Source organism: Mauremys reevesii, linkage group 7 (assembly GCF_016161935.1).
Source record: "Mauremys reevesii isolate NIE-2019 linkage group 7, ASM1616193v1, whole genome shotgun sequence".
Classification (NCBI taxonomy): domain Eukaryota; kingdom Metazoa; phylum Chordata; order Testudines; family Geoemydidae; genus Mauremys; species Mauremys reevesii.
Genome location: NC_052629.1, coordinates 121,838,483 through 121,854,498, shown reverse-complemented (window position 1 = coordinate 121,854,498; position 16,016 = coordinate 121,838,483). Strand labels below are relative to the sequence as shown.

At 56.8% G+C, this 16,016-nt stretch overlaps 1 protein-coding gene and 1 long non-coding RNA gene across 4 annotated transcripts in view; one reads left to right on the top strand and one right to left on the bottom strand.

Moving 5' to 3' along the window:
* The window catches only part of LOC120369289, a 54,398-nt gene that overhangs the window by 14,163 nt on the left and 24,219 nt on the right, over positions 1-16,016 (top strand). The gene's annotated exons all lie outside the window — the stretch shown is intronic.
* On the bottom strand, positions 853-5,096 carry FEZF2 (FEZ family zinc finger 2). 2 transcript variants are annotated; one of them, XM_039482431.1, is made up of 6 exons: positions 4,835-5,096; positions 3,893-4,137; positions 2,806-3,638; positions 2,503-2,637; positions 2,206-2,338; positions 853-1,457 (listed from the first exon to the last, which is right to left on the bottom strand). In XM_039482431.1, exons 3-6 carry the CDS (start codon positions 3,586-3,588, stop codon positions 1,210-1,212), a joined length of 1,299 nt encoding a protein of 432 aa, XP_039338365.1. In that variant the 5' UTR covers positions 3,589-3,638; positions 3,893-4,137; positions 4,835-5,096; the 3' UTR covers positions 853-1,209. The 2 variants fall into 2 exon arrangements, with proteins under 2 accessions (XP_039338365.1, XP_039338364.1); XM_039482430.1 differs by lacking the exon at positions 4,835-5,096 and having other exon boundaries at positions 3,893-4,451.

The window sequence follows — 16,016 nt, the reverse complement described above, 5'->3', positions numbered from 1 at the left end:
CCGTCGCCGGCCGGAATCCTGCTGCCAGTATCACCGAAAATCCGCCTTTCCGCGCTCCGGCGGGGAGCCGATGCCTCGCTAACCTGCAGGGGAAGGGGAGAGTCGAGCAGGCGCCTCGGCAGAGGAACAGCCCGGCAACCTGCCCGCTTTGCTCGTGTTTCGCTACGCGCCTGCCTTTATTTGTCACTCCCTGCCCCGGCCTGCCCCAGCGGCCTGAAAAGCCCCACGAAGAACAAACCGGCCCCCTGTAGAGAAGGGGGCAACGCAGCTTCCCCACGCGCTTTCCTTGGGCTTAGAGAACTGCGCACCAGTGGGTGGGAAATTGCTCCATGGGTCGGAGCGACCGGTCGCGCTTCTAGCGGCTCCAGCGAGCGGCTCGCCCCGCCGCTTCCCCCGGGAAAGGCGGATGGCAGAGCGCAGCTTTTCAGCAAAACCCTGTCCCTGCAGGGCGCGCGGCCCCCCGCGCGGCGGAGAAAGACTAGCCCAGGGCAGAAGTAATTAAGCAAACAGGTGATTTCCTCCAGCTAGAGACACTGGCAGCAGGGTCGGACCTGTTCTCGGCTGGTTTATTCTTTCTTAAAGGCTCCTTCGCATCTCGCGTTTTATTTCTCACTCAGGCTTCTGCTGCTAGCAAACCGTGGTCATCTTCCCCCGTCTAAAGTGCCAGAATCGAAACCTGAGGTCCCTTCCAACCCTGATAGTCTATGATTCTAAAACGGGCTGGGGGAGGTGATTCCCAGCGCAGAACGAAATCCGAGGCCGCCCGTTGCGGTGGGGTCCCTGGCTCGAATAAGATTTTTTTTTAAACGATTCAAGGGTTAGTAGCAGCTTTTTTAAAAGACGGAAAAAGGCTCCGAACTGACTTTTTATTATCCCATATATATATATGTATATTCCTTATTCGATTGTACATTAATTTTACAGACATATATAAAGACGGCTCTAGTGGCACATATTTTACAGACAGGCCCTGGGGAGAAATTAAGTTAAAACAAACCCCTATTCCCCCTTCAACCCAAGACGATCAAATCCCAGGAATTGCGTGGCAAAGGAGTTTTAAATAAGTTTCCTCTTATATACAAATGCGACTCGGAATTCTGGCTGCTAGTCACCTGCTAAGCTGGTTTTTAAAAAATCGGCTGGTTGGGAGAGAGAGTCCTGGCCTCTGGGACGCAGGTGGAAATCTCTGCGGCTGAGTGACCGGAGCTTTTAGCTTTGCAAACTCCTGGGCAGCTCTTTTGTAGGGGTCGCGGTGTCGTGTAGCTTTCGGACGTGCTTCTTTAAATCAAAGTTTCTGCAAAAGCCTTTGCCGCAGGTGCCGCACGTGAAGGGTTTCTTGTCGTTGTGAGTGTGCATGTGGAAAGTCAAGTTATAGATCTGGTGAAAGGCTTTGTTGCAGATGGTGCATTTGTACTGCTTCTCGCCGCTGTGGGTCAATTTATGGTTCTTGTAGTTTCCTACGAGAGAGAGAAGGGGGGAAAGGAAAGGGGGAAAGGCGGTTACTCGTGGGGCTGCCCCGCTGCAGAAAAGGAGCGCGCTGCAAGACTTCATTAGGACGGGGAGCCGAGAAGTTGTCAAACGTACTTTGCATCAAAGCGGAGCGGCGTACAACTGACATTACAAAATGAGAGGCCGGGTCAGTCTTCTGACCCGGGGCAAACGGAGGAACCTGGATAAGGCCCCCCAAAATGGCACCTCATTTAAAAAGCATTTAGTTAAGCCCGTCAGGAATTCCCCGGGCTGAATCACTGGAAGAGAAAGGCTCTTCCGAAACTTGTCTGCAGCGAGCCGGAGACCCAAACGCGGAGCTACCGGATTAAATGCGCGTGTAAACGGCCCGTCTTGGTGGCTGCCTTGCAGGCCAACCTCGGGGTCCGCTTTAAGCCTAGATTGGCCACGCGGGACACCGCTAGGGTCCCCCTTTTTATAACCCATTTGTCTCCCCCAGGTAGCGCCTCCATGGCTCGATATACAGGACCGAGCCGCCCCAAACGTTGTGGGCAGCTGGGCGTTATTCTGCTGGGGCCAGTGGGGGAACTTCGTATCCCCAAAGAATTTCTTCCTGCTTAGATGAAGGATTTGAAGCGGCACACGGGTTAGGAAACCCGGCCTCTCCCCCGCTGCTTTGCCTGGCTGGAACCAAGGGCAGATACATTCAAAACAAAACCACAAAAACAACCGAGGCGATTGATTTTTAAAAAATACCTTTTTGGTGAAATCCCTTCCCGCAAAATTCACACACGAAGGGTTTGTAGCCCGCGTGGATTCTAATGTGCGTGTTGAGCGTGGAGCTTCTGTTGAAAGCTTTGCCGCATTGGTTACATTTGTGAGGTTTTTCCTGGGGAAAGACAAGGACAAGAAATACGTGCAGAAACTTGGCGAAATCTTGCCTGTTCAAAGCCCCAGCCCGGCAAATCAATCAAACAAAATTAAATCATCCAACTAGAAACCCAACAGCAACACCTTGATTGGGTTGTGAAGGGAGGCGAGCGCGGCACGTACCTGCGTGTGGATAATTTTGTGTCTGCACAGGGTGCTGGCCTGCCGGAAGCCCTTGCCACAAACTTTGCAGACGAACGGCCTGGCCCCCGTGTGGACCGGCATGTGGCGAGTTAAGTTGTAATGGGCATTGAAGACCTGGGAGGAAACACGAGGGAAGCGTTTCAGGCGAGGGGCGCCGGGGCCCTGTCTCCTCTCCCGGCCCCCCACGGGCTGTTCCCGGAAGGTGCAGCTCCAGGCCCCGGCTTTGCCCGAGAAAACCCACAAGCAGGAGGGAGGCCCCGAGCTGGCGGCGCGGTCACTCACCTTGCCACACACTTCGCAGGTGAAGCTCTTGGGCTTCCCGTCGGCGGAGCTGCTGACTTTGCTGTGGCTTTTCACCCCGTTCCTCTCCCCGGCCAGAGCCGTGTTCTCCTTCATCACCTGGTCCAGCTGGCCGGGGAGCCGCTCCTTGTGCGGGTACTGGGCGCTGGGGAACTTGTCCGGCGCCCGCCCGGCCAGCTTGGCGCTCTCCAGCAGCAGGAGTTTGTGGTGCGCGGCCAGGCCGGCCGGGGGCGGCGCGCCCAGCAGGCTGGAGGGGAAGAGCTGGCCCGGGAGCAGCTCGGAGGGGTACGCGGACTCCAGGTAGTTGAAGTAGTACACGGAGCCCTGGGCCGGCATCCCCGCCGCCTGGCTGATGGCCTGGGGCTTGATCACGCGGCCGGCCGGCAGCAGCGAGTGCCCGAGGCCCAGCTCCGCCTTGCAGCACATGCCGCAGGTGGCTTTGCACAGCCCGGCCGGGCCCCGCAGCGCGCTGCCCTTCCAGAGCTCCGAGTAGCCGAGCAGCGCCTTGGGGTGCGCCTCGTAGGCCAGCGGCGGGATGGGCAGCACGTACGGCAGCGGCGAGCCCAGGCCCAGGCTCTTCTTGCCCGGCTCGGGCTCCAACCCGCCTGGCCTGGGCTCGAAGGCCGGCTTGGGCTCGGCGCTCTTGGCCATGATCCGCTCGATGGAGAAGGCCAGCGTCTTGGAGGGGTTGGAGGCTCCGCTCCTGCCTTCGTGGCGCGGGCAGGCGGAGGGCATGACCGTCTCCACGGCCGCCGAGCTCGCCATGGCGGGCAGGAGGCGAGCAGCGAGCCGTCTGGGCGCTCCCGGTCTCAGCTCTGCATTCCAGAAAAGCCAGGAGACAAATCAACTTAATAAGCACCTTGTTCCCCTCCCACCCCCCTTCCAGCTGACCCTGCCCGAGAACAATGGCCCCGGGAGGGGGGACACCCGCTTAACGCTCATTAACCAGGACGCACCAAAGTAACCTCCAAGCCAGAGCCCCACCAGCCCACCGCTCTCCTCCGCCTGAGCTCGCCGGGCTCTGCCCTTGCGGGGGGAGGAGAGTCCAGCCTGCACGGGGAGGAATTACCTTTGCCCAGCACCGACGAGACGCGTCCCAGCAGCGCGGAGTGGCCACACTGTCACATTTTGATGGCCAACATCTTCCCGAGCGTCAGCTCGCTGGCTCTGGCACCCAACGCTGACATCACACGAAGTCACTCCAAGCAGAATGACATGGGGAGGCCACGGTGCAGCCTCCCTGAGCCCCAGCGCCGGACCGAGGTGCAGCGGGCCCCCTCCTTCCCCTGTAAGGCGCACAATTTATCCGCCAGCCTTTAAGGGGAAGGAAAAGGAAGAAAAAAAAAAGGCAAAAGCAACTTGCAAAACAGAGGAATCGTTTTGCGGTGGCAAATTAGAAGGCAAGTGCGATTCACAAGTCGGGTAGGAAGAAGCGCTGTAGTTACTGCTCGGGTTAGAAAAGCCACTGGGAGGGAGCGGCAGGACTTGTTGTTTTTTTTAAAAGGAGGAGGGTTGTTTAAAACACACACACACAACAACCCCCCCACACCAGCATGCTCGAGTTATTCTGGCAACCCATCCGCGCCCGGCTCCATTGCAATAAATTGTCACTTCTCTGCGAGCCTCCCCGGCATGTCGACATTAATAGCCAGCCCGTTAATTAGGGCGGTGTTATTAATGGTAATTAAACTAAGTTTAATTCTCCTCCCCGTGCACCGCGGCGATTAACCTTAAATACCCGGGCACGGCGTGGCAGGACCATGAGACAGGGCTGGGGCTTTTGCTTCGGAAACGGGGCAGCGCCCGCCCTGCGAAGGGGTTTTGCAAATCTCTCAGCGGCGCCCCGCTGGGGTGAAGGACCCTCTGCTTTGGGGCTGGTGACTCGCCCCCTTTCCATCGGCTGGGTTTCGTTTAGAAGCCACGCTACCGTGTTGCAACAGGGGGGCTTCTCTGCGTTGGGTTTGCTTTGCTTTGAACGGCAACGATTTGATCCCGAGGGGGCTTTACAAACCTCGGCTCTAGGGGCTTCGCTGTTTGGCTAATTGAGGGCCCGATGGCCACCTGTTTTCGGGGGCCTGGCTGCCAGGGCAGAACCTCCCCTGCCCTGATTAAGCGCTCGCCCCCTCTCCGGGGCTATTCAGCAGAAGCAATTTTCCTCCGCCGATTCAGAGCCGCTCAGTTCTCTTTCACTGGGCGCCACTATAGCGCGGCGTGGAACCTGGTTTTGTGTGTTTCTAAAATAAAGGGAAGGATTATCGGGGGAGCTTGGGAAGGGGGAGAGATTTAGCCTGGCCCGAGGTAAAGCAAGCCCTGCGCGGCCCCTCTATCACCCCTTCCCCCCAGCCCGCCTCAGAAAGTTTGGAGGAATTCAGCGTTTTGTGTCCTGCCGACAAAGGCCCCTTCTCCAGCGGGGCCGTTTGAATGCAGCTGTTTGCAGACAGCCCGTTTCACCTGCGAACCACAACAAGCCGGGGACAAAGTCCGCTCCCGGGGCGCTCTCGAGGCTGCCAAGCGGCCGAGGGGGTGAGATGATCGGGCTGGCTCTGAACGCAGGGAGCGGCCCAGCTCCGCTGCGAGAGGGGCGTCCCGGGGGAAGCGGCCCTGGACGCTGCAGCCCGAGTGGGGTTGGTAAATGTTTGGCCGGGGAAAGGGAGCGCACAGAGCCGGGGGAAGAGCGCATGGGCCTGGCCTGAGCTGGGAGCTGGGACAGTAGGTTTAAACATTCAAAAATCCACCCGCCGCCCGCAGTTATTTCTGAGACCAGCCGGGCGGCTGAGCCGGGGGAAAGGCTGATCCCTGGCACCGCTAGGCCTGGCAGTTCCTAGCCCAGGCACCTCTGCGCTTGGGGCATCGGCGGGGAATGTAAAATATTGTTCGAGTCCCGGCATCTCTTTCACTCCAGCCTGGGGTCAATAGCAGCCGAAATCAAGCTGCCTCCACCTTTGCTCCTGTAGGACCGGCATCCTCCCTGGAGACCCACCCCAGGGGGGCACAGGCCCTTTCTCACCTCACCTTCCCTCAGCCCCTCTCCTCCCCCCCTCTCATCAGCCCCTAACCTGCCTCCCTCTCCTCCCCCCTCCCACAGCCCCTCTCCTCCGCCCAACCTGCCCCCTCCCATCAGCCCCTCTGCTCCCCCCTAACCTGGCTACCCCCTCCCCGCTTCATTAGCCATCTTTCCCTGCATCACAATGGGCCCGCTACCTACTACAGAGCGGCCAGAAAGAAAACATTTGGGTCCCAACAGGCCCTGGCTAATGTGCCGCTCTCCCCAAAGCGCGCGGGCTTTAGCCAAGTATTTAATTAGCCGCCACAAACTTCTTCTCCCCCCCCCCCCTGCAGATTCCAGCGAGGGGAGGGTTGGGAACTGCTTTACACCTTGCCACTCACATGTTAATTAATCTCTATCTAACCCTAATTGCAGTTGATTCAAGCACCGCTCAACAGCTCACCCACACAATAAACACTGAGCCTACTTCTCTCCAGCTTACTCCACCTAACACATCGAGTAATTAACTCCAGTACCAACTAATAGTGCAAACAAATATTTTCTGTAAACGAGATGATTTCAGGCAAGAGAAAAGGGGGCTGGGGAACCGGTGCAAGGAACCGAAGGTCACCATTTCCCTGGCACCAAACTGCCCCGTCTTGTGCTCTCTTCCGCTCCTTCCTCTGATTAGTGTCTTTCCTCCCTCCTTAACTGTCTGCATTTTGTCAGTTGTACCCGCCGCCCTCCTTCATGGAAAGGGTTTCTTCGGTCCCCCCCGCATGCATCTCATGTGGAAGCAGCGCACTCCCCGGGCTTTTTGCTACCAGGCCAGCTGGCCTTGGAGCTGGCTAGAAAGGCGCGGATCCGACCTGTTCCCCCCGCTCCCCAAACAGCTAACCCCCCCGGCCCACCAAATGCGAGCCCAGGCCAGCGGGCAGGCTCGAAGGGGAGTTCACGGCATTCAGAGCCCGGGATTGCAGCAAAGCCCTGTGTGATCCTGGGCGCGGTGCGGGGGGTTTGCTTGGCTGGGAGCCGAGCCCTAGGATTTAGGGGAGGGAAGGGTGACCCTCTGCTGGGATTTGAGCGGCACAAGGAATAACCTTTTCTGTGGCTGGAGAGACCCCCCCCCCCAGTACAGAACCGATTCCCTGGGAATTCTCCAGGCAGCTTCTGCTCCGGGGAGGCGGGTTCGCTCTCCCCGGGACTGACTGCGCATCCCCAGGGGCTCGGGGAATCTGGGGCAGCCCCCCAGGAAGGGCTTGAGCCGGGGGCCAGCCAAATGCCAGGTCAAGAAGCGGAGGAACAAGGGCTGCCAGGATCCCTGCAGGCTGCTGGCTCCAGCGTGGGCGGGTGGCAGCCCCGGCAGGTAGCTCGTCTTGCCGGGGGAGAGAGGCAGCTTCCAGGGGTGACTCGGCAGAGCTGGCCGGAGGGCAACGGGAGCTGGGGGGCGCTTGTGGCCCAGCTCCCGGGCAGGCGTGGGCTGGGCTGCGGGGCTGGCGGCCCCCTCCTGCCTGGCAGGGAGGGGCACTTTGGAGCGGGCTTTGCAAAGGGCCCGGCTCTCCCCACCCCGAGCACGCGGGGGCAAAGAGCTCCCGGGGGGAGACGCTGGGTCAGGAGGCTCCTGGCCCACGGAAATAAGAGCCGGGCACGTTCCCCAGCAGGTGGATTCGCCCCTGAGAGGCCAGAGTCCTCCTCAAAGGAGCGGCCCCCCAGCCCCCATCTTGCAAAATCCCTGCGCGGGCGGGACCCGGGACAGACATGAAGCCTCTGGCAGCCCCCTGCCCGCCCAGAGACCCCCTGCCCCAGACGCTCCAGCCGGAGAGGCAGCGCCCGGCCGGGGCAGGGGGAGCGCAGAAGCCGGCAGTCAGCGGAGTCACTAGACAAGCCGGTGCTGGAGGGGTTTGATCCGTTCACATTTCCGTGGCCAAAGGGGCAAAGCTCTGGCGACACGTGGTTTTTCCTGCCTCACCCGCGCCCGGGGAGTGGCGCCTGCCCCGGTGGAAAACGGTTTTTACTAAGCAGCAGATCATAACTCCGCCGCCCCCCCCCCCGGGCAGTTGTATCCTAGATCTGGCTCCCCCCCCCCAAGGAAAGGAAGCTGAGCCAGCAGGAGCCCCAGTCAACCCCTTCCCCTCATTCCCAGCCTAAGCCCCGCACTCCCCGGGACGTGCCCCAGTGACACATGCCTGCGCTCGGCTCCGCGCTAAAACCCAGGCCCGGCAGCTCAGGCTTTTAATTGAAATGGCAAGTTTACGCCCAGCTGGAGGCTGTCTTCACTCATTCCCTTCTGCCAGGCGGGGACGGATATTAACTATGACGGACTTTGATAAAGCTGCGCCAATCGCCCGCCCGCCCTGAAACGGGTTTTTTCTCGCTAAACCCGAAGCGGAATGGGATTAATCGTGGTTTATTGATTTGTTCCTGTCCGAACCGGCAGGCAGGCGCGAGCCTTTGGGGGCTGCTCCACTCCAGGTTGCGTTCAAACAGCCCGTGAGAGTTAACTGTAAAAAGAGTCTTTAGACTGAGCAACCCTGAGTCCCCTAAACGCAGGGAACTGGATCGGGTCCGTTTCACGGCAAGAACCGCGTGGGGCATCTCCGTGTAAACGGCTTTATTTTCTCCCAGGTTCTTCTCACTTCGCATGGTAATTCCCTCCTGACCTTTCAACAACAGAAACAACTTACGGGGTTTGCAGACAGTAGGCGGGGGGGGGGCTGCACGCTTTCCCCCCCCAAATGAAAACGGGGTTTTCTTTGGCCCAGCAGTCCAGGGTGACCAGGCAGCAGGTGTGAAAAATCAGGACCTGGGATGGAGGGTAACTGGCACCCATATAAGAAAAAGCCCCAAATATCGGGACTGTTCCTATAAAACAGGGACATGGCCCTGGTCACCCTACGCAGTCTGTCTGCTCCAGCCATTTCGATTTGCACATGGGACCTGGTGTCTAGCTGCGCCGCACATTTAAAAAAGGCGCGCGCGTACCCGCCACAGGGATTGGAAAATGAAAATCGGTATTTTCAACGGGGGACTGTTATTTTTAGCGCCTCTCACGTTACCCTCTCGGGTGTCAATCGTTCCAGTTTTGCAGCCACCGAGGAGGAGGGGGGATGAAAGGGAGACGAGCTTTTTTATTCTAAAAAAGGGCATTGATTCCGAGGTGGTGCAATGAAAGGGGAGGAAGTTACCCGCCTGCGATATATTGCTAGGCCAGGGACGGGCTCCTCTGGGCCCCGAGAAGCCGGTTCTTTCGCCACAACAAAGCCCCTTCGTGAAGCATTTGACTGCAAACCGCTCGCTGGGGCGAACTGTCCCATGCAGGTTAATGCTGCAAAGACTTTCCTCTCTAGCCATTGCCTGGGCAGCTGGGGGGCAGACAGCGACAGGAAGCCCGGGCCTCTCTGCTGCTGCCCAACCTCGTTTCTCCACTAGCTCCCTAAGCCCATGGGGTGAAAAAGCAAAGGCACGAGCTGGAAAAGCAAAACCCTCCTAGGCTCGATTTCAACACCGCCCTGGGCTGCTGGGCGAGACTGAGGGGAGACAGCGAAGCAGGGACCCGAGGAATGAAAGGGTTTAATTGCAGGTCAGCCCACCGCTGCATTGTCCTTAATCCGGTGTGGCGGGGTCAGTACCAGCTCGCGGCTCCGCTCCCGGATCGAGCCAGCCCCGCTCAGCCGGTGCTTGGAAAGCAGCTTCTGCTTTGCTCTCCGATGCCCCTTCTAGGCCCCCAAACGAAATCTCCCGCTTCGCCCCACAGACTTGCCCGCATGTGGCACCCCAGGGTGGGACTGACGCTAAGGGAGGCTGCGGCATAAGCGAGGCGGTTTCCATGCTAAGGACAGGGAAATCTGAGTCATAAGAAGCGACTCCGGCCGTCTGCCGGCGTGAGCAGCCAGACCCCGTCCCCAGCTTTCCATGCGGCCAAGTGCTTTGTGATTTCGGCCCCTCCCGGATTAGCAGCCGTGTGCACCCCGGACGGGTTCTTTTTATGGTCCCCTGGGAGATAATTTAGGAGCCTCCTACTTATTTAACTTGGCAGCTTCTTAAACTTCGCGGTGGAAGCTGCGGAAAGTTATTAGCACGGTGCTCCGCTATCGCACGCAGAGGGGGCTTTGCTCGTTGCGTTTGTTTTATGGCACAAAGCGAGCGCTGCCGGACGGGCTTCTAAGGCGGCACCAAGCCAGGCGAGGCGAAGGCGGATTTCTGCAGGTGTTGGTTGATGTTACAGAACATGACACGCTCCCATCCCTGCTAACCAAACCCAAAGGCTGTGGGTTTATTTCGAGTCCTAAGGGGCTCCCACGCTTCGTGGGCCCATAGATTAACCCACAGCACTCCCTGCTGTTTTACCGGCAACGAAATACTGGACACAAAATCGTGTAGGCTGCTCAGCTGGGATACGTTTGGTTTGGTTGGTTGTTTTGTTTTGGGGACACCGGCAAAGCCTCAATGGAAAATATGGCAAGCCAAATTGTGACTGACTGAAGGGCCGAGCGCATGGGGCAGGGAGCCACGCATGGTCATATTCGTTTTCACCTGTTTTAAATAATAAACGCAACAAAATACCAACCGCCTGTGTATTTGACTCCGGGAGATAATCACCCGCGCTTTATGGTGGTTTTAAAAGTTTTCTTCACACAAGTCCCTCGAGGGCCAATGTTTTGGAAAAGATCTTTGTTCTCCTTCAAACCCTGCCAAGTATCAGAGGGGTAGCCGTGTTAGTCTGGTTCTGTAGAAGCAGCAAAGAATCCTGTGGCACCTTATAGACTAACAGATGTTTTGCAGCATGAGCTTTCTGGGTGAAAACCCTGCAAACGCGTTGTGGGTGGGGTCTTTGCGCTGCGGATTCCCGCTAACCCGTTGCGTGCAATCCGCTTGCATGCACCCACATTTCGCCGCCCGTTTGGTAGCCTCCCCTCCTCGCTCGCCAGGGTTGCAACGGGGCCCAGTTCAACGCCTGGGCTTTGCACGGCTCGAATCCCGGGGCCAGGGGCTGGGTTTCCCCGGGGCGCGCGGGCTGGCGTCAAGTCCCTGCAATGGTGCCAGGTTCGATTCGCGCGCTGTCCTGCACCCGGCTCTGCAAATCAGCTGCTCGCTGCAGCACGTGTGAACAGCAAGGCAGCGCCCTCGCGCCAGTGGGTGGGGGGGTGGGATAGTCACTTGGGGCACAGGCGCTGGCTTGCAGGTCGGGCGAGTGGGGGACTCGGGAGAGCTCCAGCTGCTGCCGGAACGACTACCTGCTGTGAACAAACTGGACCCAAATGCGGCCGGTAGGTCTTTGCAGCCCTCCTGGGATGTCCAGCGCCTGCTGGAGATTGGGTGGCAGCGTCAAATACATTTCAGAATGGAGGCCAAACTTATTCAGATCTGGGCCCCTGAAATGCACGAGCCCAGACTTCAAAAGCAGCGTCTTGGCCTCCAAATTTTGCTGATTGAAAAGGAGCAATCTAATCCGTAACATCGCCCTTCTGTTCGTTAATTTCATATTCACACATTTGAGCCTACTCCCAAACTTCTAATTTTGAACCCGCTACAGCATTTTGTGTTGGAAAATGCACAACTCAATTACAGGAACCGCCATGGCTGGGTGGGGGGGCACCTCGGAAGGTGCGAGAAGCCACTAGGATTTGTGGAATAAGCACATTATCTGGGTATTAAGGGGGGGGGAAGTTATGAATGTTAATACTTAGGTTTCAGAGTTCACACTCCCACTGAAATGACCAGAGCAGTTGCATCTCTCAGAACAATTGTTTCGGGCTGTCTGTAGACCCACAAAGACATCTCTGCACTGGCTTCTATGCAGCTCATGTTTGGCAGGTTTTATAAGGGTGAGGTTTTTAACGAAATGGCGCATTCTGGGGCAGCCTTCCACACCAAGGGCTGGCGTTCACATCAAGGAGCATGGCTGTGGAATCACAGGGTAAACCAGGCGCTCCATCCTGATATAGCTGTGCCTGTGCCAGCCATAATTCTTCCCTGGTGGTGGCTGCAAGACTGGGAGCAAGAGGGATCGCTCAGTGGTTTGAGCATTGGTCTACTAAACCCAGGGTTGGGAGTTCAATCCTTGAGGGGGCCACTAAGGAGTTTGGGGCAAAATCAGTACTTGGTCCTTTCTAGTGAAGGCAGGGAGCTGGACTCAATGACCCTTCGGGGTCCCTTCCAGTTTTAGGAGCTAGGTGTATGGGTATAGCTCCATTATAATGTAGACAGTGCCCAGGGATTTTAACCTGCATAGTAGCCCAGTTTCTGGGTGGATGACATGGCACTAAAATCCTCTGCAAGCTGTCTAGACTACAGCAGCCTCCCTGGTTACTACGAGTGGTGCTGCAAAGGGGACATCTGAAGTTGGTCTGGTTCACTATAAAAATGGCATCGTCTTACTTTGGAGCGACCTGGGTGTATTCAGTGTCATACAGGACAGTAAAGCTGACAGCTCTGAGGAGTCCTGCAGGGCCAATATAGCTGGGGGGGGAGTGAGCTGGGGTCTCTGCTGGTTTGTCTATAAGCAACGGAAGTGGTAGGTGAGGCCTCGACGCTGCCCTGTCTGTCCACGGGCCCATGACACAGGGTTGGGGAGAGGGTGAGCTCAAAGTGGAGATGTCAGCCACGGAGTAAGGTGCCCCTCACTCTCCTGCATGACTCGTGTAACGACCAGCTCCAGCCTCTGGGCTTGGCAGGCCAACTGGGGGCAAGTAGGTGGCCATGTCTCAGCCCTTCATGCCAACAAGCAGCGCTGGCCACTGTGACCTTCTTTTTTTAAAAAGAAAAATGTTAGTTTTGTTGTTGAAAAATGGTGTTTTAGCAAAAATGAACCTTCCCCCCCAAATAAGGGTTCAATAATTGTTTTCATTTCAAACACTTGCAAAAAGAAATATTGACACCCCCCCCTTTAAAAGTGTTTGGAATGTTTCATTTTGAAATACTGGGAATGGGCTCACTGTTTTCAGTGTGTTTAACTCTTCTGCCCCCCCCCCCGCCCAATTTTCTACAGGGCTGGGGGGGGGGGGATAAGATGCCAGGGGGAAAGATAAACAGAGGCATGAAAAAAAAAACCCCTTTCTGTCACTTGGTTAATTTTTTCCCATTGAAAAAAGTTTTAAAAACCCAAAACAAAGAAAGTGCACAAGAGGAAAAACCCCACTTTCTTTCACTTTTGCATGCGCTCCCCCTTTTCACGGGGACGGGCGGAAGCAATAAAAGAAAAGGGGCACCCCCCCATGCCAACGTTTTTAAATGAAAATTTTCTAAATGAAATAAAACTTGTGTTTCGTTTTGAAAACTTGTGGTGTGAATGTTCATGTCGCTGAGACATGGTGACTGACGTGACCACGTGTTGTTGCCCTTAAACACTTTTTTGGACCGATTCCCCAACTAATTTCAGGGCCCTTTCCCCGCAGCTGCAAAGTTTTGCATGACTCCTCCCGCAGTTAAGGTCTTACTCCGCCCCCCCCCCGCCCACATTGGGGCCTACATACACAGTACAAGCTAATCCCAGCTAATAATTAAAGGTTACACATTCAGTCCTGTCTCAGACCTGTGCAGCACCCATTGGGACGCACAGGCTTTATTACTGTGACGGTGCCTGAGCGAGCAAGACCCCCTCCCCCAGGATGGATCTCAGAGCCCGGGTTGAGCTGGCACATTGTGTAACCTAAGTGTGTTGAACACGGTGTCACTGAGCGACTGGAAACCCCACCATGGCACCTACCGAGCCTCTTGTCAGAGCAAAACCCTGGGGCATTGTCGCATACGATAGTATCGTGCATCCTGCGCGATTAGATGGTTTTCTTAAAGTCCCAGCCTCTGGAGTCATGTGACTATGAGAAAAATCTCAACTTCAATTAAAAACACAGCCCCCGCCAGCACACAACCCCCCCCCCACATTTCACTCCCTTACTGTTGTAGCGTAAAGCTAAAAAATGTGACCAAAGTGACCCCCCCCCAGGTTTAAAAGATCAATGAAAAGAATCCACCATGTGTTAGTTTAGACCCACCGATGAAGTTTTTGGGGAGGGCCCGACACACACTATTTTAATGCTCACGCTACTGAAAACTACGTTTGAAAAACGCAGGCAAAGCAGCACCTTTATGGCAGTGAGCTGGTGTCTGTGCAGTGCCCACGGCTCTGCTCAGGAAGCTGTGCAGCAGCCTGGCTCAAGGCTGCCAGAGAAGAGCAGGTGTCGCTGCTGCGTTATTTGAGTTCCTTCAGGCAGGCACATGTAGAGATTTTTTGGGGCCCTGGGGTTAAAAAATCTGAACATCAGGGCGCCACACCCATCCATAACATGACCACTGCGGGAAGGGCCCATGACGGAGCAGGGCTGGGCTAAATTTGAGAGAAAGAGCGAGAGAGAGTGAGTGTGTGAGGGTGTGTGGGAGAGACGGTGCCACTCAGGTGGCATGCACCCCCCCTCTCCCCCCCCCCGCACTGGCCCCCATCATAACAGAGGGGTGCCAGGCTAAATCTGAGTGGCACCATAACCAGGGTTGCCAACCTCCAGGATTGGCTTGGCGTCGCTAGGCTTTAGAGATTAATCTTTAATTAGCGATTATGTCATGTGATTAAATCTCCAGGAATACGGCCCACCAAAAATGGCAACCCTAGCGGCTGGGTAGCCGGGCTAAGCCATGAGGCAATGAGCCGTAAGGCCAGTGGCAAGCAGGTCAGGCAGCATGTGGGTGGATGGGCAGGCGAAGAAGGACGCCAGTGCGGGAGCAGGAGACAAGCCAAACCAGGCTGAAACCAGAAAAATGAAATGAAGACAAACGTGAGAAGAGGGTGAAAATCTCCAAACAGCCCCCAGCTGTAAGGGGCAGAGAGGCGGCCTCGCCACCAGGCCTCGCCGAGACACGGTGCCAGGGCCCAGGACAAATGCTCACCCAGGCACGTGGGGCTGCAGGGCAAGCTGGGGATGACATGAGGTGGGTGTGTGCGCAGGACTCCTGCCTGGACCCGGTGAGGCCTCGATTCGGCAAGGCATGGTCACATGATTAAGCCCTGCTTATCTGAGCAGGCCCAATGAGGCCAACAAGGAAGGCTCCCTCTGGGAATTGTGGCTGGAGTCCGATTCTGATGCCCTCACTCGGCGTGCGCGGACCGGCCTCCCACAGCTGGTGGCGGCAGCCAAAGGCGCCTCACGTTTTAATTTTTTACTCCAGCCCACTCTGTAGGCCAGGCCTTAGGCCCAGCTCCTCCACGGTAGTTAGGTGCCGAAAGTCCTTTGAGGCTTGGAGCCTTAGTGGATCAAAGCCTCATTGCTGAGCATATAGGGGAGTGGCACGTGGTGGGCCGCAGGCGGCAACTTCCTCAGTGAATAACAAATATGTGCCTGACCTGAGCAGTGAGACCACAGCCTAGAGTATCGTTTCCGTGGGCTCGCCTGTTTGGTGTCGGTCATACGGTGAGTGAACATGCTTTTGGACAGGGGCGGCCAGTATGTGCTTGTACAGCACCTAGCGTAACAGGGCTTCTGGGCGCTAGTGCAATGTACATTATAAAGTGCTCTGGCCTGGGGTAGGAGGTCAGCCCAGATGAGCATAATGGTCCCGTCTAACCTTGGTATCTAGGAATGTGAAGGAAACTGTCCTTGTTTAAAGCCATGGCCTAGGTCTTAGGATGGCTGGGTTCTGCCACAGCTTCCCTGTCTGACCTTGTGCAGATCACTTAATCATGCCCAGCTCCCCATTGGCTGGGGACTAATGAGAACGTTATTGAGAGTGTAAGTTCAGGGGCGGAGGGGCATGAAATGGTCCATGTATTTGTACAGCACCTAGCACAAGTCAGGCCCGATATCAGACTGGGGGGGCGCTAAGTGCTACTCCGATATAGCCACTATGAATATATAAATAATACTAATCAGAACGGCAGTTCCACGAACAGAGCACAGTTCGGTGAGGCTGCCAGCTGAGTCTTACCAGCATCTAGGCCAGGAGCGGGCAAACTTTTTGGCCTCAGGGTCGCATCAGGTTTCAGAAATTGTATGGCGGGCTGGTTAGGGAAGGGGGTCGTGGCCCAGCCCCCACCCCCTATCCGCCTCCCCGCCCGGGACTCCTGCCCCCCCATCCAACCCCCCATTCCCTAATGGCCCCCCCTGCAACCCCTGCTCCATCCACCTCCTCCCCCTCACCCCTGTCCCTTGACAGCCCCCGGAACCTCTGCCCCTGACTGCCTCCTGCTGCCCCATCCAACCCCCACTCCTTCCTGACTGCC